At 34.0% G+C, this 25,371-nt stretch overlaps 6 protein-coding genes across 7 annotated transcripts; 4 read left to right on the top strand and 2 right to left on the bottom strand.

Annotated features, from left to right (window-relative positions):
* The first annotated feature begins 2,364 nt into the window (after positions 1–2,364).
* LOC17895776 (rac-like GTP-binding protein ARAC5) lies at positions 2,365–4,426 on the top strand. Its single transcript, XM_006302788.2, has 7 exons — positions 2,365–2,812; positions 3,217–3,304; positions 3,391–3,500; positions 3,588–3,651; positions 3,732–3,796; positions 3,879–3,944; positions 4,031–4,426. Exons 1-7 carry the CDS (start codon positions 2,714–2,716, stop codon positions 4,127–4,129), a joined length of 591 nt encoding a protein of 196 aa, XP_006302850.1. The 5' UTR covers positions 2,365–2,713; the 3' UTR covers positions 4,130–4,426.
* A 95-nt stretch (positions 4,427–4,521) lies between these two features.
* On the bottom strand, positions 4,522–11,033 carry LOC17896624 (vacuolar protein sorting-associated protein 35B). The gene is made up of 22 exons (XM_023787718.1): positions 10,795–11,033; positions 10,618–10,714; positions 10,391–10,514; positions 9,920–10,105; positions 9,740–9,827; positions 9,501–9,557; positions 9,326–9,415; positions 9,097–9,219; positions 8,635–8,709; positions 8,492–8,551; positions 7,822–7,938; positions 7,382–7,621; positions 7,241–7,306; positions 7,042–7,131; positions 6,552–6,641; positions 6,356–6,445; positions 5,940–6,008; positions 5,668–5,748; positions 5,459–5,566; positions 5,271–5,374; positions 5,058–5,171; positions 4,522–4,962 (listed from the first exon to the last, which is right to left on the bottom strand). Exons 1-22 carry the CDS (start codon positions 10,888–10,890, stop codon positions 4,752–4,754), a joined length of 2,376 nt encoding a protein of 791 aa, XP_023643486.1. The 5' UTR covers positions 10,891–11,033; the 3' UTR covers positions 4,522–4,751.
* Positions 11,034–11,377: 344 nt separating this feature from the next.
* On the bottom strand, positions 11,378–13,209 carry LOC17896481 (DNA ligase 1). The gene is made up of 3 exons (XM_006302526.2): positions 12,937–13,209; positions 12,095–12,449; positions 11,378–12,016 (listed from the first exon to the last, which is right to left on the bottom strand). Exons 1-3 carry the CDS (start codon positions 13,015–13,017, stop codon positions 11,520–11,522), a joined length of 933 nt encoding a protein of 310 aa, XP_006302588.1. The 5' UTR covers positions 13,018–13,209; the 3' UTR covers positions 11,378–11,519.
* A 482-nt stretch (positions 13,210–13,691) lies between these two features.
* Positions 13,692–14,491, top strand: LOC17894463. Of its 2 annotated transcripts, none has more exons than XM_006300855.2 (2): positions 13,692–13,884; positions 13,974–14,491. In XM_006300855.2, the coding sequence occupies exons 1-2, from the start codon at positions 13,741–13,743 to the stop codon at positions 14,328–14,330; spliced, it is 501 nt and encodes a 166-aa protein (XP_006300917.1). In that variant the 5' UTR covers positions 13,692–13,740; the 3' UTR covers positions 14,331–14,491. The 2 variants fall into 2 exon arrangements, with proteins under 2 accessions (XP_006300917.1, XP_023644049.1); XM_023788281.1 differs by having other exon boundaries at positions 13,692–13,878.
* A 2,259-nt stretch (positions 14,492–16,750) lies between these two features.
* LOC17895628 (GDSL esterase/lipase EXL1) lies at positions 16,751–18,743 on the top strand. Its single transcript, XM_006302270.2, has 5 exons — positions 16,751–17,140; positions 17,405–17,535; positions 17,638–17,871; positions 18,022–18,277; positions 18,371–18,743. The coding sequence occupies exons 1-5, from the start codon at positions 16,831–16,833 to the stop codon at positions 18,562–18,564; spliced, it is 1,125 nt and encodes a 374-aa protein (XP_006302332.2). The 5' UTR covers positions 16,751–16,830; the 3' UTR covers positions 18,565–18,743.
* A 932-nt stretch (positions 18,744–19,675) lies between these two features.
* On the top strand, positions 19,676–21,759 carry LOC17896550 (GDSL esterase/lipase EXL2). The gene is made up of 5 exons (XM_006301336.2): positions 19,676–20,040; positions 20,558–20,688; positions 20,805–21,038; positions 21,210–21,465; positions 21,581–21,759. The coding sequence occupies exons 1-5, from the start codon at positions 19,734–19,736 to the stop codon at positions 21,757–21,759; spliced, it is 1,107 nt and encodes a 368-aa protein (XP_006301398.1). The 5' UTR covers positions 19,676–19,733.
* Positions 21,760–25,371: the final 3,612 nt, after the last annotated feature.

The following is a 25,371-nucleotide window of genomic DNA, read 5'->3' on the forward strand; positions in this document are numbered from 1 at the left end:
TATTATACATATGTATTACATTTAAAAATATAAAAAACAATGAAGAAATAAAGAAATACATAAAAACAAAAAATAAATAAAATTGAAAACAAAAGTTTAAACTAAATAATTAATCAAACTCTACAATGATATTTTAAATGAGTTTTCACCCCATGCAAAAACTTTAAAAAAAAACAAAGAGAATAATGAAGATATGAGATATGGTAGAGAAGGATGTGAAAATGACTATTTATATGATAAGAAGTGATGTAAGTTACATTTTTAAAATAATTAAATTAGAGGAGTTATAATTATAATTTATAGTGTGTTTAATTGGAATTCAATAAAGAAAACCAATAGTCTTTGGAAATTTATATAATTTTCAGTTTCATTTTAGTAGTAAATTTAAAGTATGAATTAATGTATATGATTAAATGTGTTTTTTTGGTTAAAATAAATATTATATTTTAAAAAATAAATACAAAATGAAACAATAAAGAGAGTGGAACCTTACTTTTATATATATGATTTGAAATAATTTTCCACCAATAAGGCTTATAAAATTTGTTGTATGATATATGATTAAGTCCTTTCATTTTCTTTGCCATTTGATTATAACTTATAGTGTAATTAAATTTTGTATTGAATGATTGTCATAAACATTTATTTTATTTATTTATTTTGTTGAATGATATATGATTAAGTCCTTTTATTTTCTTTGCAATTTGATTATAACTTATAGTGTAATTAAATTTTGTATTGAAGGATTGTAACAAATATTTATTTATTTAAAAAAAAAAATTAAAGCCTTCAATGTTTTTCTACCAATAAGGAGAGAGTGAAACCTTACTTTTATATATATGATTTACAATTAGTGTGGCAAAGTTACCAACAGTTTAATTTTTCAGTCTCACCATGTACCATATTCGTCACCAACTCACCAAGCTTCTCTCAACGAGCGTATGCGTGCGTATCCTTCTTTAATACTACTTACTAATATAACTAATAACAAGTTTTTTTTTTTTGGTTACCAACTAATAACAATTTTTTTTTTTTTTTGGTTACCAACTAATAACAAGTTTATCATTCGCTAACACTATAGAAACACCTTAAGATGAATAGAATCATAGAAGAAATGGTCTAATCCGGCGGGGATAATGATGATAAATATTATGGGCCTAAATTACTAATGGTCCTAAATTGCTAATGGGCCTCAAGTGAGCCTTCGTGTTATTGTCTTTTCTGGCTACCAGCTGTGTCAGTGTTTTTCCCGGTCTTTTGTGTTTTGGGCCTTATTATCACACTCCATTTGTTTTTTTTTGTTTCTGTTTTTACCAATAAAATCGATGATGTCGCTTTATTTAATTAATAAGATTTTCGAAATAAGTCGCTTTAACTACAAGCACTAAACATCATCATCAACCATATTAAATACGTATAAAAGAAATCATAAAGTCTGAAATTCAATTTGATGTAAGAAAATATAGAATGAACCGGTAAAGTACATAAAAAAGGTTTTTTTGGTGAAGAGTAGGTAGAAGCGTAGAGCTAACTCTAACCCCTTCTCTAGTTTCAATTTATATGATTGCTTATTATTAGTAAAGATCATATAAATATATATACATAATTGCTGAACTTTTGATTCGTCCATCTATCGTTGGATGAAAAAATGTGATAATGCGACTGTATGGTTTGGTTGGATAAACAAATGTGAGACGACAGTTCATGATGTGGCATATGTTCATTGGTTTTGGTTGGTTGAATGAGAGCTGAGCACGTTCTTGTAAGTTTGTTTTCTTTCCGATTCTTATATATGTCGTAAAGATGAAGAGAACTCTTTAGATTACAACAAGTACTAGTATACATAAACCAAAAACAAAAGCACTCTTGTCTTGACAACAAAATAAAAGAGAATTGAAGAATAAAAAATTTTAAGGGACAAGGAATGAAATGGTGCCGTAACACTAAGTCGCACGTTCTTGACGAGAGTCGTCCCAATCCAATGATTAATTTTAATTTCAATTTCATGCCTCCCTATAGTTTGGTCTCTTGTGCTTTACTCTTAGTTTTAAAAATTATAATCTTTCTTTATTTGCTTGCTGTCTTCTTCTTTACATTTTCTATTTAGATGAATCACATTAGATTTTTTTATATTAAAAACAAAATCCATGTTTATTAGTGAAATAGGTTGTTTGGTTGGCTAACTGAAAAATTAAAACATATATTTTTTAAAAATTGTTATTTATATTATTATAAAGAAAACATTGTATAAAAAGCTCATACAAGGGAAAATTTCACATAGTTGCATTCAAATTCAAAAATGAAAGTGCTGAAAATGATTAGTATAATTTTAAAGTGGGGTGAGTGTAAATGATAAGGTGTTGTTTGGTGTAGCGTTAGCTGGCATAAGGTTGTATGAAAAGCTCATCTCAAAGTCACCAACGGCCCAAACAAGACCAGAGAAAAAATAAACAACAAAAAATTTAAAGCAAATATTTTTCTCATTCTTCTTCTTCTGCCATTATCTCTCTCTCCCTCATTGATTTCAGTTTTGCTACTTTTGAATTTTGCCCGTGTTGTGCTATTGGGGGATTGGAGTTCGAGTTTACGTTTTTTTTTTTTTTGAGTGAGTAAAGCTTGTGTCTTGGTTCTTGGGAATGGCTGGGATTTGAAGAAACAACCAAAAAAAGAAAAGAAGTGATTTTTTTTTTTTTTTTGAATTTTTGCTGCTGAGATGAGTGCTTCGAGGTTTATAAAGTGTGTCACCGTCGGTGATGGTGCCGTCGGAAAAACATGTATGCTGATTTCTTACACAAGCAACACTTTCCCTACGGTAAAGTTTCGTCCTTTTTTTAATTTGCTTTTCTTGTTAGTGTTTTTGTTTGGCTCACAACAGTGTGATCTTTTGAGTATGGGGGGTTTTGGAGATTATGTATCTTTTGTTCTTGAATGTGATTAGCTGGTAAACTAGTAAAAGTCAAATCTGACATTTTCTTTGGAACTTATATGAAGCTTCCGTGGATTTAGGTTCGTAGTTATTATCTTTACCAATGAGAATCTCAGTTAGAGCATTGTTCTTGGTTCATTTTTGGGCTTTCATGTTTATAAGTCAAATTTTCATACTTGAGGATTAACAATCTTGTTCTTTTGTTTGTGTGTTATTGATGATCCAGTTTTATTTGCGTTGGATTTGAGAAACTTATTTTAGTTTACCATGATTTTGTTATTGACTCTCAGGACTATGTTCCAACTGTTTTCGACAACTTCAGTGCTAATGTGGTTGTAGATGGGAACACAGTGAATCTTGGATTGTGGGATACAGCCGGTGAATAAATCCTTTTAAAACCCATCAAATCTTGGTTTTCTTGTTTTTTTCTGGTCTCATTTTGACTGATTCTTGGGTTTCTGCAGGTCAAGAAGATTATAACAGGTTAAGACCATTGAGTTACCGTGGTGCAGATGTCTTCATTCTTGCATTCTCGCTTATTAGCAAGGCTAGCTATGAGAATGTAGCCAAGAAGGTTGGCTTTTTTAATTGATCTTACTCCCTTCATTTGTGTAATAATAATCTCTTTGCTGAGCTAATTTTGAGTTTTGCTTTATCTCAGTGGATTCCTGAGCTTAGGCATTATGCCCCTGGTGTTCCTATTATCCTTGTTGGAACAAAACTCGGTATCAATTCTGTTCTTGTTTAAAACTCTTTCCTTGTAATAAGAAAGAGATGATAATAGTTCAAACGTGGGAATTTATAGATCTTCGAGATGACAAGCAGTTCTTCATAGACCATCCTGGTGCAGTGCCAATTACTACAAACCAGGTAAATAACTCCACAATCCAAAATTCTTCAGAACAGTAGTTTTTGCGTAAAGAGTTCTTGATCTTTAGTTATTTGTCTGCAGGGAGAGGAACTAAAGAAACTGATAGGATCTCCAATCTACATTGAATGTAGCTCAAAGACGCAGCAGGTATACTACACACATAAATCATATCTCACGTGTCTTTTTGTTTTGTTTCAGAGAGTGAAAATGTATGTTGGGTCTTTGGTTTTCAGAATGTGAAAGCAGTCTTTGACGCAGCGATCAAAGTGGTGCTTCAGCCACCGAAACAGAAGAAGAAGAAAAAGAACAAGAATCGTTGCGTCTTCTTGTGATCATCGATTTAGGTAACAAATGAAGTTGAAGAAGAAAACACCAGCATCAAAATGCAGCAACATTGTATAGTTGTTGAATCCGGCTTGTTTCGAACTTTGCACACTTTTTCTTTTGCTGGTGAATCTAATGTGTGAAGTGAGGCCAAGGAGATGAGTTCTTGGTGTGTTGTTGTACTATTGCTATGTAGACTAATCTCTTAATCCTCTCTCTCTTTTTCTTTTTTTGTCTTTGTTTTTGCTGTTGGGAACCAATTTGTATTTTCCGTTAACAGATGAATTTAATTAATTTTATAGTGACTTCTTTTAAGCTCAGAAACTCGTTCTATTGATCGGCATGTAAATTAGATTTAGACAGCTAAGAACGTATTGTGATATATACAATAGAAACCACGTTGAACTAAGGCACAGATTCAAAGAATAGTTTACAGAAACGAGGATTCTATACACACAGGTGAGTATTAGGAACAGGAAATAAAGATTACAAAAGTTATCTCCATGTTGTCATGGACCGAAATGAAAACAAAACATGTATACACACATCCTTTTCAGTGGTTTCACCATTTCTTCGGAAAATATAGAAACTCCTCTCGAAATTTGACGAGGACTCTGCTGCAGATATAAGTTACAACTTGATGGGGTCATACTTCTCACCCATCAAACCACCTTTCTGTTTATGGACCCTAATGTACCGCAATGTGCTTGTAAAGAAGGGATCTGAGTGGACTGTTGTGTTACCGTTGTCGCTTTGCATCTCGGTGTTGATTAACTCTATGAGGCTTTGTATATCCGATGGAGTGATATGTGGATTCCCTTTCTCAAAGAAGTAAATGTACCTGTCGTATTGAAAACCCATTATTAGTATTGAAATGCTGCTTGTGTATGAATCAAATCCCAGATGTTTTGTTTTTAATTGGTTCGGTATACTGACTTGTTCAGGATTTCTACAAATAGCGTCACTGGTCCGCTGCTACCCCTGGTTGCATTAATCATTTGTTGAGCTGCGTTAGCTATCCTCAGTGCACGTCTTAAACAGAGAAGAACTCTGCAAGATACCATCGAGAATCGGTTAGTTGTGGAGATAAAAAGATAACTGACATTAAAGTATGAGAGTTATGATTTATGAAAGAAGAAAAGCACTTACCTTTCTCCATCTTTATTACCCTCAAGATCATCGACCCAAAAGAGGTGAGAGCATGCATATACTGCTCGACATTGATCAGGCTTCTTTAAAAGCCTTGCTGAGTACTGGTCAAAAGGGAAAGTCAACTTACGGTTTGGAAAATAGTTGAGAAGAAAGCTTATGGGAAAGCATGGGAAAAAAATCTCTACCCCAGTTGCTTTATGTGTCAAGGTGTCTCTGTTTTCAACACCAAAAACATTGATCCTTTGCAAGGTTCCTACAATCAGATGAATCGCAGTTACCTGTGCCTTTGAGTCCTATACAACACACCACCAAGAAAAATAGAAGTACAAAGTTTTCAGAGAGACTTAGAGCTATTTTTGTGTTAAGTTCACACATAAAAGAATGTAGAAATTACCGCGATTTCTTCCTCGTATAGTATAAATGCTTGGGTAAAAAACTCATAAGCAACAGGCTCAAGATCACAATCACTTGCGGCCTGATCATTAATCCAAAATGAGATAAAATAGTGAGAATACTATGTCAGATGTTACACCTTGCCTACAGGTGAACTGAGATCATATGAACAACAAAATACTGGATCCCATACATACTATAAAAATGGCTATGAAATAGTAACTGGGTTTGTTCAAAGGTTTTCCATATTTTCTTGGTAAACTTATATATTACCTCAGCGCATTGGAGGTAGAGCCTTAGAGCCAGTTCGGGACATGGTACTGAGGAAAGAGCTTCGATTGTCTGAAATAACACACATGTTTAATGGATTACAAAAGATACTGAACATTACATGTGTCATAAACAACTCAGAGAGAAATTAAAACTATCACAGATAACCTGATATTGAAAAAGTGCATCAGTTTTGATCGATAACTGAACTATCTAATATGTCAAATCACACTTAGAAAAGGTTTATATAAGAGAGAACATGAATTTATCAAAGAGTAAATTCAGATAAACGATTCACAAGAATATCATTTAACTCCTGAGAAGCATTTAACTCCTGAGAAGCCAGCCTCAATGAAGTAATAACACATGTATCTCTCTCTTAGATATAAGAAAAATAAGAAAAAGGAAAGCTCACAAACCTGGTTGAGAATTTGAAAAATCTTTCTCAGGGTTGCTCGAACATCTTCTCCTGCTATATCTCCACCCTGGGCTTCTAGCTGCCTGACCAGCTGCAACAGAAACATTTAAGCAATTCTTAAAGTCAAACACTTGTCTTAAAGCAGAAAATATATCCATCAATATATAAGCAAATTATAGGGAAAATAAGAGATATACCCTAACTGCAGAAAAAACAAGTGGGGGAACGGTAAAAGGCAAGCGTCGAGATCCTCCTGTCATAAGGTGCTTTCTCACAACATATATAATCTGCATATCAGTAAAATACCTAGTTAAGATATTTATTTTCTCATTCGTTAGGGTTAATCATTTTATAAGAAACCATGGCCTCATAGCCATTGTTTATCTATTGACTTCTATAAAAGAATGCCAATGGGACTGAAACCGGTTTGCAGGTCAATATAATAAATGCAGGCGGCTTCAAGGTAGTGGAGCATGCGGGCAGTAGGATGTTTTGGGTGAGTGGAGTAACACAAAAAAATGTTTACTTCCAAGGAATTAAAAAGGGAAAACCAGGTTGAGGTTAACTGAACAAGTAGCTTTAACCATTCCATGCATATCAAGCAAAATCATGGGAAAACAATAGGCTCAGGAGCAAAATGCATATAACTATTGAACCCGAAAGATAAGTAAATTTATGATGTTTAACCTTTAGCATCTCCTCTGGTTCTTCATTATCAAGCATATGTATGAGACGGGCAACTGAGTTTTGTTCCTCTTGGAAATCCTCCTCATCAAGCTAAAGAAAAACACAGAAACTCCATCAGGACCAATGTATTAGATTAGAGCTATTAGGAGTTGCTCATAAACCACACCAAAAAGAAAGAAAGGGATTATAGTGACAGCACCTCCTCCACGTTGGTTCCATCCAAATCTTTAATAAGTCCTTTTATCAATTCAAACAGCACCTCAACCTAATGAACACAAACTTAGCATTTTATCACAGTACATATATCTACATCTTTAAATGAAGAGAGCAAGTAGTATACCTTATCAGCAGTTGATATACACGAATCATTTTTCATTATACTTTGAATAATAAGCATTGCCATTACTTTGTTTGTTCCATCATCAAGATGATCCATGACACGCGGATAATTTGACAATGTAAGAGCTGTAACTATGTCACTGTATTTTTCTAAAGGAGCACTTAGAAGTGCAACAACTTGTTTCATTGCACGGGCGTCCTCCAGCTTGGGCACACTGGAAAGCTTAACTACACATGCACCCTACAATGTTTGCGGTGATCAAGAGTTAGTTTCTACACCAGCTTCAGTATTCATGAAACGTTAATAATGCATTTTACACCATTCATAATGAAACCATCTGATTCTGAAGATATAAACAAAAATTATATAGTGTCGATACAAGCTACAAAGACAACATTTGACTAAAATTAGAAACATATGGCCACAAAAGGATACCATACCAATACTTGATCCACATAGTCAAGCCGATCAGGATGAACCCGGAGAGTAAAAGTCAGAAGAGAGACAAACAGAGTCATAGCTCCAACAATAGGCATCTCAAGCTGTGTATCTATCACCTGCAGCCACACCAAATCCATATGTCATATGAATGTATTTCAAGAAAATAAAGCATCAGCAGTGAGGCTGGAGAAAGCAAAGACAAAGCATTGAGTCTATTGACCAACAGAATTTACAATATGAACTGAGGCAGGTAACTGAATGACCAGGAAAAAAGGTTTGAGATCAAATTAAACTAGATGCATCATCCAGCAATTTTATAGCTTGATATTTTTTAATGGTTTTTCATAAGTGCTGCATTAATTTACATGCGCTCCTCTTCTAAATACTGAAGTCTCAAATCTAACAACTAGAGGACATAAATTCAGACTATAGTGGCCTATTTTCCATCATATGTCAAGGAAGTAACTAATTTGCAATGCTTAACAAAAGAATTGATTAAGAGAAGATGAGCGAAAACCGGAAAATAGCATGACAAACCAAAATCAAGCTGACTACATCTCAAGGTACTGAGGACCTACATAGGACTATTCTAAGAGCCGTTATGATTCAAGTGTCCAATAGCCAAAAGAAATTTGCATTCATAATAGATTTCTCTTTAATGGAGCCCACCTTTCCAATTGCATTGCTCAATTTAGCAAAAGCTTCCACTTGCAAAAATTCGTGTAACACCTGCCCAGAAGTTTAGAATAAGGATACATATATCTAACATCAAACAAAAAAAAAGGAACGATGATAGCACAACAGGCACTTACATCTGGACTTGAGGCAGCATAGTTTGACAACCGGTCCATTAGTTGGGTTAACACTATCTTGGTGTCAACAGTTGGCTGATAAAATATTTCTTAAAGGTCAGCGAGGAAAGAAAAAGGTCAAAGAACTCAAGTGAGAAAAGTGAAGAGTAAATTTTAAAACAAACAATGTTCTTCGTTGAGGATTCCCTGCTTATAGTCTCTGTCAAAGTGTAAGAGATAAAGGACCTACTTTAAGAACTTCTAACTGGTAAGCCAAAGCCCTAGTCACCAAGAAAAAAACAAAAGAATACCAGAAATACTAGCAAAAAAACTAGAATAGTGAATAGCAATACAGACAGTTCAGATAGACCCTATGGCAGCATAAGAAGAATTAATCAGAAAGCACCAAACAAAGCATTTAGGTAACTGGAATTGCATTGGAGAGTAGGAAAGAGAGAAAAACTTGATTGCTAGCCTACCCACCATTAGTTGGGTACAAGCAGTCAATAAGGTCTCAAGAGTTTGCAAATGGTACTCATCCGGAAAGACTTGAATTATGCACTCCATCAGATAATACTGAGCCAGATTATCTTTACAGTTGACGACCTGTTCAAGGTTTTCAGATTTAGCAGATTATATAGTAACTGAAACTCTTCTATGAAAATGGAACTGATAATAATTTTAAAAAAAAAAAAAAAAAAAACTACTGAACCTGCTCTAAGACCCTAGGAAGAACAGTCTCTTTGTACATCTCAAGGTCAACACCTTCGATCTGTCCTAGAACATGCAAATTTTTTCCAACCTGAGAGGAAAACATTAAATACAACTCAGTGGGCAGTGACATAAGTAAAATAGTATATTCAGTCAAGTGAGGGTTATGATAGTACAAGATCACGAAGTTCATTCCTCTCTTTCTCCTGCTTTTCTCGAACTGTACCTGGTCCCTGCAGTCCAAGGAACACCTCAGCTCAGGTTCACCAATATCAATGATTTACAAGCACCACACAACCTGCATGACCAAAAGCCTGCTCTTCATCGTTCATTTATGCTTCAGTCAGAGGCATGCAAGTGCAGAGGTGCTATGCGTATCCAAATACCATCAACTCTTCAAAGATCGAAAATTCACCTGATGTTGTATTCGAACCCAGAGCTTATTCATCTCTGTAAAATTTTGTAGCACAAATTCCACTGCATCCATCACAGTATTAGCATCTCTACAGGAAGGTCGAAAGGAGAGTTAAAAAAAAAAAAGCTATGCAACCAAATCTCTTGGGAAAAGAAGAGAGAAAACATATTAACGACCCACCCTTCGTAGTCTGAGCCAATCTCTGGTAACTTATCCCTGCTCACTTGAGCAAGATAACTCCTCAAAAAGAGGCCACGAATGGGATGTTGAACACCACGACACATTTCCACAAGATCCTTAAGAACATCCTTAGAAGGAGCCTGCTTGCTTTTGATATAAACAGACCCTACCGTGCATAGCAGATACCTGGTAGATCAACATCAGGTGTTTCAGTTACAAGGCTGTAGATTTTATTTAGAAAGATGAGTCAAAGCAGCCTAAGAGAAACATAATGGCTGTCTCAAGAAAAACAAATAATCTCATTCTGAGCCTAGCTGTCTCAAGAAATCGCCATGTTCAAGTAAAATCTCGTAATCAAATTCATAACTTAAGTCCAATTTAGATGAGATAACTGAGATGATCAGATCCTCATCTGGTTGAGCAAAAAACTAGCTCACAGTGATGAAAAAGAATCTAAATTAATCTGCTTACATTCTGGGCAATATGTTGCCGGCATGTTGAACAAGCTCATACAAATCAACCACCGGTAATCCATGCCTAGTCTCATCCTTAAAGAAAATCTCCAGCTGCCTCAATTGATCGAAAGCTCGCATATCTAAAAGTAAGCCGAATCAGAAGAGATAAATTATCATAAGAAAACGGTCAACACAGAAGCTCAAAACGGAGAGGATTCAAAGTTGTGGCGATGGGGAATTTACAGAGATCGTAATATTTCTGAGGAGAGAGTTTAGATGTGCGGAGCTCCGAAAGCATCAGAGCGGAGTACTTGAGAACTTCTCTGAGATTATTTGCGTCCTGAGTGTCCAATTAAAGGATTCATCAGATCAATAAGAGATTTAAAAACTCGGCGGAGAAAAAAAGTATGAGAAATGGACCAAAGCGCGATGCATGAAGAAAGCGTTGTGCTGGATTCCGGCGATTCCTTCCGCCAGCCACTTCTCCTCGTCTTCTACTCCGGCGAGCGTCCTCATCCTTTCTTCTTTCGTCTGTCAGCAGTTTTTTTTCCTTTCTTTTCCAGTTGGGCGCACGAATAATAGACTTCACAGTTTCTTTTATTTTTTTTGGTTTTGTTTAAACCATCGTTTCTGGATCTCCAACTCAACCAGATTTGTTTTAGTGTTTTCTTAACGAAAAGAAAAATATGTCAATTTGATAAGACTATGGTGACAGGAAAATTACGATTATCAGTCTGTAATTATAAAAGCTTCAAGTGTCCACATCTTTAGATAAACAAAAAAAAAACTTGTGATAAATGTTCATGGCAGAGCTTTGAGCCTTTGACTGAAGACAAGATCACAAGAGTGTTTATTTCCATCCATTCTCATCTCTCGTTCCCCGATTCATTTATGAATCTCAAATGAGTCAAATCACGTTAGAGGTCATCGGAGTGGAGAATATCAATATGAGAACTGATAGATGTCAAAGGCTACAGAGCTGATACAAAGTGAAACATAGAGGGATATCAAACAAAACTGGGTTACATTATTATTGTGGTTTACAATCAGTAAAACTAACAAAATTGGGTTAGATTATAATTGTGGTTACAATCAGTCAAACATTGCTGTACAAGCTACACTAAATCTAGAGCAAAATTGGAGCATTAGAACGGGACTGCATAGGGTAAAGAATACATCCCAACTTGGGACATAAACTGAGCTCTAGGCCAAGATGAATCAACGGGTCTCATCTGCATGTCCTCATCAATCTCGACTGCTGCTTTGGGCTTAGGCATCATTTCCGTCTTCTTCCCAAATAGCCAATCATCATCATCGTCCTTCGAACCAGTCACATCCGCTAAACAAATGGAAGAAGGTGTCCAATCATCAAATAATGCATTGTATCGATCTTCTTTGCTTGGTTTGTGTTTCTTTCTTTTCCTTGTTTCATCAATTGCAGCCACTGATGTTGACGGCAGATTCTGTTCAGGCTTAGATATTTTTGGACATGGGATTGAACTTGTTATAACATCTTGGTGACAGAGAGGCTTTGCAACCAAAGTGGAGCAAACAAGATCCTCTCGAGGCAGAGCTGAAACTTCTGCCTTTGGTTTCTTGAAGATCAATCGAATCCGTAGAGGATTACCTGCTACACGTGCAGCTGCAAATACATGTAAAAGTATAAATGTTAATCACTTAACAAAGATCATCCTTACTGCATTTAAGTATAAATACAAACCTTTGATGAGACTTTCAACAGGTGGAGGAGAGTCATCTCTATTCCTCTTCTTACTATTTTGGCTTCCATCAGAGAGATATCCGAGGTGGGTTTGAGGTTCCTCAAGCTCTTGTGTCAAACCACTCTTCTCAAGTTCGTCAGACTCATCTGAGACTTTCTTGGAAGAAAGAATCTGTTGTTTATGCGTATCATGAGCTTTCTTGGACGAATGTTTATGAGACTTCTCCAGGTTTTTTACTTTCTCATGTTCTCTCCTCTCCTTCTTTTCCTTTACTTTCTTATGTTCTCTCTTCTCCTTCTTTTCCTTCTTCTCAATCCGGAGCGGGTTTATTGAATCAATTGTGATTCTTTCAAGCTTTAATTCATTAGAATAAAAGGTTTCAGAATCGGCGTCTTACAGATCACAAGTTCGGCACAACCATCCCACGACTCACCAATACAGCAAACCAAACAAGATCACATGACACAAGAGATGCAAAAATCCCTTAGAAACTAACCTATACACATCACTAGACCCATCAAAATCATCCTACTAGAATGAAAAACAATGCAGCTTACCTGGTTCCTGGAATCACCTAATACAGTGGAAAACAAGACTAAAGGAAAACCTAATTTACAGTTATATAGATATAATGAGTATGGTTTATGCGAACAGGGCAGCTAAACGTATATAGATTTATATATTTATATACAATTGAGACTCTCTAGCCATGACAACAAAATCCAAAGATTTCTACATATATATATGTATAAGTTTTCCAAAAACCGAAATCCAAAATTAGGTTTTATGGGAAAAAACAAAGAATTGAAGCAAGAAACCAGATTTGTGGTTCTCAACGAACCTTAGTCGATTCGACCAAGTTCCGAACGCTCGCCCGGTTCCTTGCAATCACAAGCGGCGGGCAAGTGAGAACTCGCGACATATTGTTTTCAGATCGAATCGGGGGAGATAAGGGGGAAAGGGAACGAAGCAATCGATTCCTAAACTAAGAAAACCCGAAGCTGGATTCAGAGTTGACCAACCCAAACAAGAAAACCCAGAAAGCTTTAGACTCGCGACCTAGCTAGAGATGTGGGATGAGAAGAGACGGCTAAGCGCGTTAGGGATTTGATGTAATAACGAAAAGTGAAGGGTAAGGTCTTTGATTTATAGATGCTTGAGATACTGCTGAGATCCACCGACTCAGGCTAAGTCGGTCATATTGAGGACTTTTCCGTAAGTTCACATTAGAGAGTACAAATAAACCCTAATCCTAAAATGGAAATAATATCGCTTAGGGGGTATATACGTAAATTACTAAGGGCCATAAGGCTCGATGGTCCGAGTCTTTTGTTTTTGCATGGAGACCCTTTCCTCTTTCAAATAATGGGCTTAAGTTTTGATGTTGGGCTTCAGAGCTCTGATATAAAAAGCCCAATATAACCGAAATAATATAATAAAGCCTATAGTCGAACCGATGCCTTTGGGGGGAAGTCGCAACTCATCAGTTTCTTACAGACGCGTTTATGTATCTGAACATTCGCGTCTCTACACTTCTGATCTTTCCTATAAATTCAGTACAGTCTCGTTTTAAACAATTTGTTTTCTATACTACAGTTCTCGTAGCAACTACATTCTCCATCTGCTTCACAGACATATATCAAAGATGGAAGAAAACCATGATATGCTGGCTCTGTCTCTAAGTGTAACACCAGTCAATAGAACCGTCTCACATAAACCCCCGATGATGCCTCTAGGATTGGTTTCTCCATATCATCAACAAGCACTTAACGTCAACCATATGGTACAGGTTTTTGTTCTACATTTTGTAATATGATTTTCTCTCTTGCTATTTGCACTTCTGCATATATATATTAATTACGACTGAGAAACATGCAGAACCAGGTGACAAGAGATTTGTGTACTCAGTTACGTAATGTGGAGGAAAGAGCTGTCTATTTCATGAAAGTAAAGGACAAAACCATCGAAGATATGAAAAAACAGTCTGCAGAAATGGAACTTCGCCTGAGAAAAGCATTGTCGGAAGCCGAGTTCTGGAAGAAGACGTCGGATGAGAAAACAGAACTGTGCCGAGATCTTGCCGGGAAGCTATTGCAAGTGAGAAAGAGAGAAAAGTCGAAGAAAGTTATTCCGGAGCAGAACGAGGCGGAAGAGGCGGAGTCGTCCACTGGTGAGAATGGAGATGATGAATTAAACACAGCAAGTATTCGTTTATGCAAACGTCGCCGTCTTTGAAATTGGCGCGGGGTTTTTAAGGCACGAATGTTTTTGTTTTGTATGGACATGGACGTGTGGTCAAATGTTCCCACTTCCTATAGTTGTTATATATATTCGACGTTGTATGGGGAGGGAACCTTGAACATGATTGTAATCATTCTAAATATAAAACATGTCTAATTTCTATTACATAGTATTTTGTAAAACGCAATACTTTGAATTATATATATATATAGCCGATAAATATTGTATACAAATCATATTAAACTTAAAATCATACAACTAATGTGAAATTATTGATATTGCATTTGTGAAGAAAGGAATAATTTGAAATTATGAAAGAGATAAAATACGATATAAATTACATCTTAAACTATGTATTCAAAACATAATTTCTTTATAAACAAAACATTTCTTGAATCTTCTCAATTCGAAATAAACGTACTTTTTCAAAAAGAATATATTGATCAGTATATAAAAAATGACAAAGGTCAAAAAATATTTATTTATTGGTAGTGTTTACATATTGTTTTTTTCATAATTACAAGGTTACAATTGTTTCAAAATTATGTAAACAAATGATTGAAACCTAACTCTGAAACTGATGCAGTACGATGTCGGAGCTTACAACATGTCTCTTTTATAACTATCAAATCAGATTGATTGGGACGTTATTAAACTTTCGTTTACTGTGTAGACGTTAATAACTGTTAGCCTCGAACATTGTGATGAGGCCGTGACACATGACATTGATTAAACACTAGTTTATACATTTATAAACTGGTAAAATAGTTTTCCTTCGATTTTTTTTTGTGTGTGCAATATGTAATAATTCAATTATATTCACCATATTGGTTCGCTGCGAAGTAAAGTCCTTGTGCGCACTACATAAAAATTAGGTTAAGGAGATGCGTACGCGTAACAGATCTCTTAATTTAAGAACAAACAAAATTCGGTATATGTCTAATTTAAATAGAAAGAGACATGAATAAATGCACAACTGTTGTTAATTGTAGTATCGTCTTCGATGTGATAAACTGACACTGTAGAGCTATCATATAAGCATATGCATATATGATTATATTATTTAATTTCTTTCTCCCAATATCTGATTTTCATGTTTTATTGACGAGCGAAAATATCGAATGTATGCAATCATGCAAATTTTTATTTTCTTGTCATACGAATGAAATTATTATTTGTAGAAAAGGAGAAAAACATATCAATTAGGATTTAAAACGTTTTTTTTTGTTTTAAATTTTCATGGATTAACTGTAACCATTAACCAACTTGCCGCGATCTGACTTTGCTTTTAGAGCAACATTATCTATAGAGGCCTTAACAATTTTTTGCCTTTTGTATCGATGTAACTTTACTTTCATAAATAATATGGATGAGAAATAATGAATGGTTCACGAGTCATGCTAAAGACAAAAGAAGATGAAGCAACGTCCTAGCTTTTGACTATATGACTACCAATTTGTTCATGGAAAAACAAAAAAGTACTTAAACCGGTAAATATTGCTATCATGGGCTCATGGGTACTTTAATTAAATGTTTTAGGCTATTATATTTATATCTCTAGCCGTTTTGATCAAAGAGAGTATATATTATGGAAACTTGTTACGTGTTTTATTTGATCGCAATTTGCATTTACTGCTCCACCGGTGAACGGATTGTGGACATATGGGTCCTAACTCATTAAACACCGATGTTAACACACTGATTTCGATAGCGATAAGACATTGATAGAGTTTGAAAAGAGCATAAGCACGTGGTGACGTCGACAATGATTTAGGAACTGTTGATACATTATAAGCCTAGTAGTAACTACCGTATTCTAATTATATATTGTAGAAAGAGACTAAGTAAAACATAATTTTATTAGGAAAGAAAACTACAACATTAATTTTGTTAAATTATCTTCATGACTAGACTCTAAAACTACGAAACAATTTAGTATGAGAAATCTTAATCAGGATTTGTATATGTTTAAGAAAAAGAAGTATATTTTTAGTCATATGGTTTTGTACATCTACGACTTATTGGGTGGACAGTAATATACGTCCAACTAAGGCTATGTATTTCTTCAAGAAAAGGCTATATGCATAATTTGTGTTGGATATTGAAAACCCTATGAGACTGTTTTATTATTTATTCATATTTGAGTCAAACAGACTGTGAGTTTGAAACAACGTTCATAGGGATTTTTGGCATTTGTTTTGGAAAAGTACGTTGTTAAATTATTAGAAACTGTTCGTCCGATTTCTAACCATATAACACGTGTACTTAGATATTAGAATAACATGTAGACAAAACACAATATGTCAAAGTCTGCAATCAATGACAACAACAAAACCAAACAAATCACATAGACATGGATATATAAATATCTACTTTGGAAACGAGATGAGGTTCTATTTATATCCATCGTTCCAAACTTTCTAAAGAAGCAAGACTTTTCTCTTTTTGTTTTTTTACGCACAAACACACTACACATCAATACGTCATAGCAACTATGGAACGTCTTCGTTCACTTCATAATCTCATCATTTCTTACTTTTGTCTCTCTTCTTCGTCGATGCTGTTTTGGTGTACTTGCTTTCTCGTGCTGTTATTTACGACAACTACAAATGCTTTAGTGAAACTCCCTGAAAACACGGTTGTTCCGGCGGTAATAGTGTTCGGGGATTCAATTGTCGATGCCGGAAATAACGACGACATGATAACAGAAGCTAGATGCGATTATCCTCCCTACGGCATTGATTTTGATGGTGGGGTTGCTACGGGAAGATTCTCCAATGGCAAAGTCCCCGGTGATATTGTAGGTTAGTTTGCTTGTATTATTTATTTCTTCGTTAAAGTAATACTTTCAAGTCTTACCTATACAAACCTTGCATTCTTTTAATTGGATATCTATATACCAATTACATATTACTCTATATATACATTGATGTGTTTAATATATATAAAGTCAAAACACCAGCCTCCTTGCAAATTCATATATATATAATAATGATAAATCCATTATACATGAAAAAAAAAAAAAAGTGGTGGTCTAACAACTTTTTCATAATCTTTTGCTTTTACAGCGGAAGAGTTTGGGATTAAACCGAGTATACCGGCATATCGAGATCCGAACCTAAAACCGGAAGATCTTTTGACCGGTGTAACATTTGCTTCCGGTGGTGCTGGTTATGTTCCTTTGACAACCAAAATAGCGGTAGTTAATTTTGAAGTTGTAATGAATTTAAATTTATTTTACAAAGTTAATTATTAAAAAGAATAACAATTAATTTAATTTTTTTTTCTTTTATTGTTAAAGGGAGGAATATCGTTACCGCAACAGTTGAAATATTTTGAAGAATATATAGCAAAACTGAAGGGAATGGTTGGAGAAGAGAGGACAAAATTCATAATCAAGAATAGCTTGTTCGTTGTAATAAGTGGTAGTAACGATATCGCCAACGACTTCTTTGCTCTCCCTCCGGTTCAGCTCCATTACACTATTGCTTCTTTCACCGCTCTTATGGCCGACAATGCTCGCTCTTTTGCTCAGGTAAATAATAATACTACAATAGTTTATGTCACGGTCGAATAAGGTTCGTAATGTTAATTGTTACAATATGTCTTTATTAACCGTTGCTTTTCTATTATTATTATGAAAAGTTGTTTAATTATATCTTCTTCTTTTTTTATGTGGTGGTAGACACTCTATGGATATGGAGCTAGAAGAATACTTGTATTTGGTGCACCACCAATAGGATGTGTACCTTCGCAGAGGACTGTAGCAGGAGGACCTACAAGAGATTGTGTTGCTAGGTTTAACGACGGAGCAAAACTATTCAATACTAAGCTCTCCGCAAATATTGATGTCTTGTCAAGAACTCTTCAAGCGCCGACAATAATCTATATTGACATCTATAATCCTCTTCTTGATCTCATTTTATACCCTCAACAATATGGTAATCAATCAATCATTGTTTATTTTCTAGTTATTTAACCAATATATAGTTCAACATTTTTTAAAAAATGTTATTTTCTATGAATCTTTATAGGATTTAAGGTGGCCAATAAAGGATGTTGTGGAACCGGCCTAATAGAAGTTACCGCGCTATGCAACAACTATACAGCTGCTGTGTGTCCCAGAAGATCTGATTATGTGTTTTGGGATAGTTTTCATCCCACCGAAAAAGCTTACAGAATTATAGTTGCAAAACTTTTTGATAAATATCTCGACAGATTCTTCTAGTCGACATATAGATAGCTTCCTATCTTCTTAGCATGGTCGATCGATACACTATTTGAATAAATCATTCCAACTCGAAGAGAAAATTACACTCTTGTCAGCTTTCTCTTCCTCAAATGGCTTGTAATTGTCTCATATGATATATTTGATGATGGATTACATATACAAGATTCATGTATGTATTTCTTTATGATTTTAGTAAATTCCGTAATTTTGTTTTTTTTTTTTTTTTTTTTTTTTTTTCATTTTCTACGATACTAGTATTAACAAGAAAGATTGTCCTCGAATCCACTTGCCACAGAATCCTCATGGAACTCAAACTTATTGCAAATAAAAAACAGAAAAACCAAAGGTCAAAACAAATAAAAGGCCCAAGGTTGAGAAAAACAAATTATGTATAAGGCCCAGTTAAATCTGATCAAAGCAGGCCCAATAGCAGCTAATGTTTTTTTTTTTTGTCATTTAAGCTATAACTCGTTTCTGATATGAGGTCAAGATCTCTCTCATACATAATATAGTAATATACCATTAATACGACGAGGTCACGATCCGTTCAATTATATGTTTATAATCAATCAAGAGAAGAACTAGATTCATTTCACATATTTCAGTTGATTCAACAATACAACTAGGGAAATATGAAACCATGCTACAGACTTTAATTTGTTGTTCTAAATACTTCTAATCTTTTGATTGTAAACAAAAATGGGGGAAAACAACCAAAAGAAAAAGGAAATTCACGAATGAACTTGGCCCAATCAGAAAACCCCAAATTGGTTTGAAACCCAATGAGAATTCGTTAAAAACTCTTTTCACCCCTTGAAATAATGGGTTCCTCACGGAGTAATGTATTTGTCCCAGGCCTAAGCCCATTTAGCTATGCCTATCTAATAATATATACTGTTTTGGTAAAACTGAAAAATCTAGTAATTTCAGTATGTCGAAGATAGTTTTAGTAAGGGTTACGTAACGTATCTCGAAGTATTCTGATCTCTTTAAATGTTCTAGAGTAGACTAGCTAATAGCCATTTTGAACCCAAAAGTCCTCGTTTGTTTAAGACATATACATGCCGATCCAGACTTTTAGCAAAAATAATATATTTTACTCATCACACTCCAAAAGCTTCCAAATAAAAACAAGATCTCTGTTGCAAACAAACAAAAGAGCAACAATGAAACGACACAGTATGATTGTTCATCATGTTACCTTTTCTCCTACGAGTCTTTTTTGGTTTGTTCTCTTCTTTCTCGTGTTGTTATGTAAGACGACCACCACGAATGCTTTGGTGAAGCTGTCGCCAAACGAAACGATAATCCCGGCTATCATAGTGTTCGGGGATTCTATTGTTGACGCCGGAAACAATGACGATATTAAGACAACGTTGGCTAGATGCAATTATCCTCCTTACGGCATCGATTTTTACGGGTCCATTCCCACCGGAAGATTTTCTAACGGCAAGGTTGCGACTGATTTTATTGGTAAGTTCCATGTTGCTTTCTTTTGACTTACGCAACTTATGTAAAATTTATTTCCAAAATTTTTCTCATGAATATAAACCTTTTTTTTTATTATAACCTAAAACTTTTAATAGCTTTTCACTTTCTTTTTTCCTTTTTCTCCAGTTCCTAATTATTGTCTCGTACATCGTACTCTACTCATGAATCAGAATTATATACCAGTACTGAGTGACTAGTATTTTCACTATTTTATTAATGACGATGTGATTTGTGAATGGATGATGATAGGAGTCTAGGACATTTAATTCGGTGGTTGAGTATATTTTTCTTTGTTAACATGTTGAGTATATTTTTCTTTGTTAACATGTGATCTCTTTTGTTCTTCTCATTTTTGTTTTCAAGTACACTATATACGTATGTGTCATTTTCTTGAATTATATGAAAACTGAAAAGCGAAATATCAAAGAGATTAAGGAAGAAACTTTTTTGATAAAATAGTAGAGCTATAATAACTGGTGGTTTCTCTCTCCTGTCATAGCGGAAAATTTCGGAATTAAACCAACTGTACCGGCATATCGAAATCCAAATTTAAAACCAGAAGATCTCTTAACTGGTGTAACATTTGCGTCTGGTGGTGCTGGTTACGTTCCTTTGACCACCCAATTATCGGTAATCGAACATATAGTTAATTCTTACACTATATAGTCTATAGATATCTCTATAAAACAAATGTGATTGGTTCTTCTAATGCTATAGTAATCTTGTTTTTTTTTTTTTTTTTTAAGGGAGGAATAGCTTTACCGCAGCAACTGGAATTATTTGAAGAGTACATAGACAAGTTAAAGAAAATGGTTGGGGAAGAAAGGACAAATTTCATAATTAAAAACAGTTTGGTCATGGTTATATGCGGCAGTAATGATATAACCAACACCTACTTTGGTCTTCCTTCTGTTCAACATAAATATGACGTCTCTTCCTTTACTACTCTTATGGCCGACAACGCTAGATCTTTTGCTCAAGTACGTACGTACGAAAATTATTTTATCAATGTAACTACTTCTATTTATTTAGCTAGTATTTAGTAAAGCTATCGATGATATGGTGGTACAAAAATTCATGGAGCGAAAAAAAATTACTTTTTAACTATTTGGTTTCCCTTTGAACTTTTGTCTTCTATAATGTGTTCACAGAAATTACATGAATATGGAGCGAGAAGAATACAAGTATTTGGTGTACCACCACTAGGATGTGTCCCATCACAGAGAACCTTAGCAGGGGGACCAACGAGAAATTGTGTCGTTAGGTTCAACGATGCAACAAAGCTCTACAACACTAAGCTTGCAGCAAATTTGGATTCTTTGTCAACAACTTTGGGGGAGAAGACAATAACCTACGTTGATATATATGGTTCTCTTCTTGATATCATACTAGATCCTCAACAATATGGTAATCGGTTTTACTGGTTATTCGTTCGTATTGCTCTAAAGTACAATCTCAAACATTTCTATTTTGTCACGACGTTAATGAAATTGTATGTTCTTTTGTAAAATTAATGTAACAGGATTTAAGGTGGTCGATAGAGGATGTTGTGGAACTGGACTAATTGAAGTTGCTGTTTTATGCAATCTTGCAGCTGACGTATGTCCAAATAGAGATGAATATGTGTTTTGGGACAGTTTCCATCCGACTGAGAAGACTTACAAAATTATGGCAACAAAATATTTTGAGAGATATATATGATCTCGTCACTATATGTTTTACTGATTTAACATGTCTTTATGTTTTCCACTTATTCGACGTGATCTCGAGATAATTTTCCAACACCATTTTCATTGCCAGTTTCATGACGGTCCTTAAGTAAGTTGGTAACGGCTTAGTTTCTAAATAGTTATATGGGCGCCAAATCGGCACAAAAATGTAACGACAAACCGTAGCTAGCTACGTAGTGTTTCCGGGTAAAACGTGCATGAAAATGCATTATTAAACAAATATTATTTAAACGACAATCCTTTCGCTTTGGGATTTAAAGCAAGCTTCCCTCGACTATAAAACCGTAGTCTCTCGAACCATTGTTGATGCACTACCTTAGGTAGTATTTCTTGCTCTTGCGAGAAGCATGGTGTTGGTTCTTTTGTCAACGTCACGTCGTCTTTTGACCGTGACCACCTTGTCGTCCGTCGAAGTTTTCGAGGATGATCGTTCGATTAACCGTGATCTCACATGTGCCAAATCGCTCCCAAGTCTTTGTCTCAAAGCTCTCATGGAATTTAAATCGATACACTCTATCTATCTGTTTGTGGCATTGGGGAATGACTCTCTTTGTAATGTTTTAAACATTGGTTTCTTTGAAGCCCCTCTTTGTACTTGTATTTGATTTGAAGGAATGAAATCAAGTGTTTGACCAAAAAAAAAAAAACAAATATGAAAATGCATATTATACAAAATATACATATTTTAAGATGATGTCATATGTGCTTATTGCAAATGAAAAAGTTTCCCACCATATATGCTACAAAAAGGGAACAACAGCCCAACAAAGAAAAACTAATCTGAACCCAAGAGGTTGAAAGAGAGGCCTATAAATGATAGCCCACTCATTGAGAAACAAGAAGGAAAAGTCCAATGATTGAAGAGCTATTCAACAAGTGAAGGAAGCAAAAATCGACAGAGCGGATTTGAGATTTTGAATACAAATGTTATATAAAAGAAAACTGTAAACTCAGACCAATAAAAATAGGGATATATAGCCTTCGAAATCAAGATATTAAACTTGAAAAAAATAAAAATAAAATCCAACAAATAGCTACAGAAATCTTAAAATATGTAATTCCAGACCACAAATTAAAACTCAAGATACTCTTACTAGGCCATGCATCATTTGCCACAACTGGCTGGCTCGGCCTATAATTACTTTTAACAGTTTGATTTTATAATATGAAACAATTGGCTGTAAAAAGTAAGTAAGTATAGTTATCTACCACGTTTGGTAGAATTTAAAAAAAAAAAAAAAAATTTGACCTATTGATTCTGTGAGTAGTTTAATATCTTTTAGCATATTGGACCCAGTATTTAATGATCAAATTTAATTTCGAAACAATAATGTATGGTTATCAAATCGAATTCAAAACACAAATGTCTTCAGTAATACTTTTTTTTTTCTTTTCTTTCCGTCTTCATTATACATGGAACGAGTTAGTTGGTCATTACTTTAATTTGTCGCTGTCGCGCGAGTTATTACTATATATGAATACAACTACGATGGTACAGGGTCTATCTTCTACCATATCAAGTATATGAATACTATAGACTATAGAATATCATAAAGATGATTCCATAATATTGTAGCTATATCAAAACTGTTTGTTTTGTAATCTTTCATACGGATTATATAAAATATTATTCTTGTAATTTACTGTAAAATTAAAATATTGTTTTTTCTTGGCAGCCTGTAAGTTTGTCATTATCAACAAATTAATTCAGTATTATTCATTTTTATATATGTAGAGGAATATAAAACGGGAAAACCTAAAAATCATTTCAAGATATTTATAAATCTTTTGTTTGCACATAATTATGTTAGATAGTAGTTGGGCGATAATATGGTTGTGTGAATCATTAAATTAAATTCCACATTTTAGTAGCCTTGTCGATATATATGTCTAATTAGTCTACTTAGTTAGCATGATTTATTCGGATATCTTAGTCGTAATAAATTAGCATGAAATTTCGGATACTTGCGCTCTGGCTTACTTTTTAGACATATTCTATAATTATTCGTTTTGGACCATCCTTATGTAGACAGCATTAACAGCAAGCGTCTCTAGAAATTTCAAATATTTTAGTATTTTACATATGTTAGATATTCTGATAGCCACAACATTTTTCTTCGTATAGTCTCTTTTGTACAATTTTTCACGTGTATCTATATATATAAAGTTAATTTTTTCTCTTTTCTCCTTATGCCACATCATCATCCACCTCATTTTATTATTTAATTTTTAAAATTAATTATACCATTTTATCATTTAATTTTAAGATTTAAACCTATGTAAATTAGTTTTTTAAAAAGGAATATGAAAGGTTTTTTATATATTATCTATATACATAAAGTTAACTTTACTCTCTTCTTCTTAAGCCACCTCACCATCCTAATCATCATCCACATCATTTTACTATTTAATTTTAATAATTTATTTATATCATTTTATTCTTTCATTTAATATTTATACAAATGTAAACAAGTTTTCAAAAAGGAATATGAAAAGTCATTTCAAACATCATCCACATCATTTTACTATTTAATTTTAATAATTTATTTATACCATTTTGTCATTTAATTTAAAGATTTATACACATGAAAACAAGTTTTTTTCAAAAACAAATATAAAAAGTCCTTTCAAATAATAATTATAATAAAATAAATATGTTAAATTAGTATAAAGTAGTTTATACTAATATGTATGTTACATAACAAAAACAAATAACAAATATAACAAACAAATATAACAAATAAAAATAACAAACAAAAACATAACAAACAAAAATAAATAGATAATAAACAACAAATCGCCAAATCAATAAAAAATACAACAATTCGCGCGAATTCACAAATTATTCTCAACTTTTGGACCAACATATTAAAAGGACCCACAATATTAACATCATCTAGATCTATATTTGGTGGGAGCCTTAATAACACATTTTTTCTGCAACTCTCGATAACACTTCCGTTTACGCATACACATCGATTTATACTATACACGCTTAATTTCTCAACTATTATCGAAACTAAAATAAAATAGATTTTCTATACAAACACAACATGAAATAGAAAATAAAAATATGATGTAGTAGATAAAATAAGTACGAAATAAAATATGAATCAATTACTCATAAACTACGTAATAAAACTTCCGCGCGTAGCGCGGACAACTAACTAGTATATATAGAAACTTACCTTTTTCACACTCAGTTAATTAAGTGGAAATAGTAGTATCACCTATTGCTTGTGATCTACATCTACCCTTCGGTCCCTACGTAACGTACGTATTCGTTCTCTTTTTTTTGTTTTCCTTTCTTTTTCTAATTCGTACTTTATGACTCTTTTTTTATGTCTAGTTTAAAGGATTCTAAACTATAGTTATGTTTTACCCAAACAATGATGATATGTTATGAAAATGACTCAAAGTAATATCAACAATATATATTCTTGTTGCTGAGTTTGATGGGCTCTAGAAGTCTTAATCGTATTAATTATGATGACCTACAAAAGTTGTAGTTTGGTAACAGTTTACATCACATGCTCAAATATTATCATGAGATTCTTAAATTTAATTAGTACTACTATTATAA

This window comes from Capsella rubella, unplaced genomic scaffold, assembly GCF_000375325.1.
Source record: "Capsella rubella cultivar Monte Gargano unplaced genomic scaffold, Caprub1_0 scaffold_2, whole genome shotgun sequence".
Classification (NCBI taxonomy): Eukaryota; Viridiplantae; Streptophyta; class Magnoliopsida; order Brassicales; family Brassicaceae; genus Capsella; species Capsella rubella.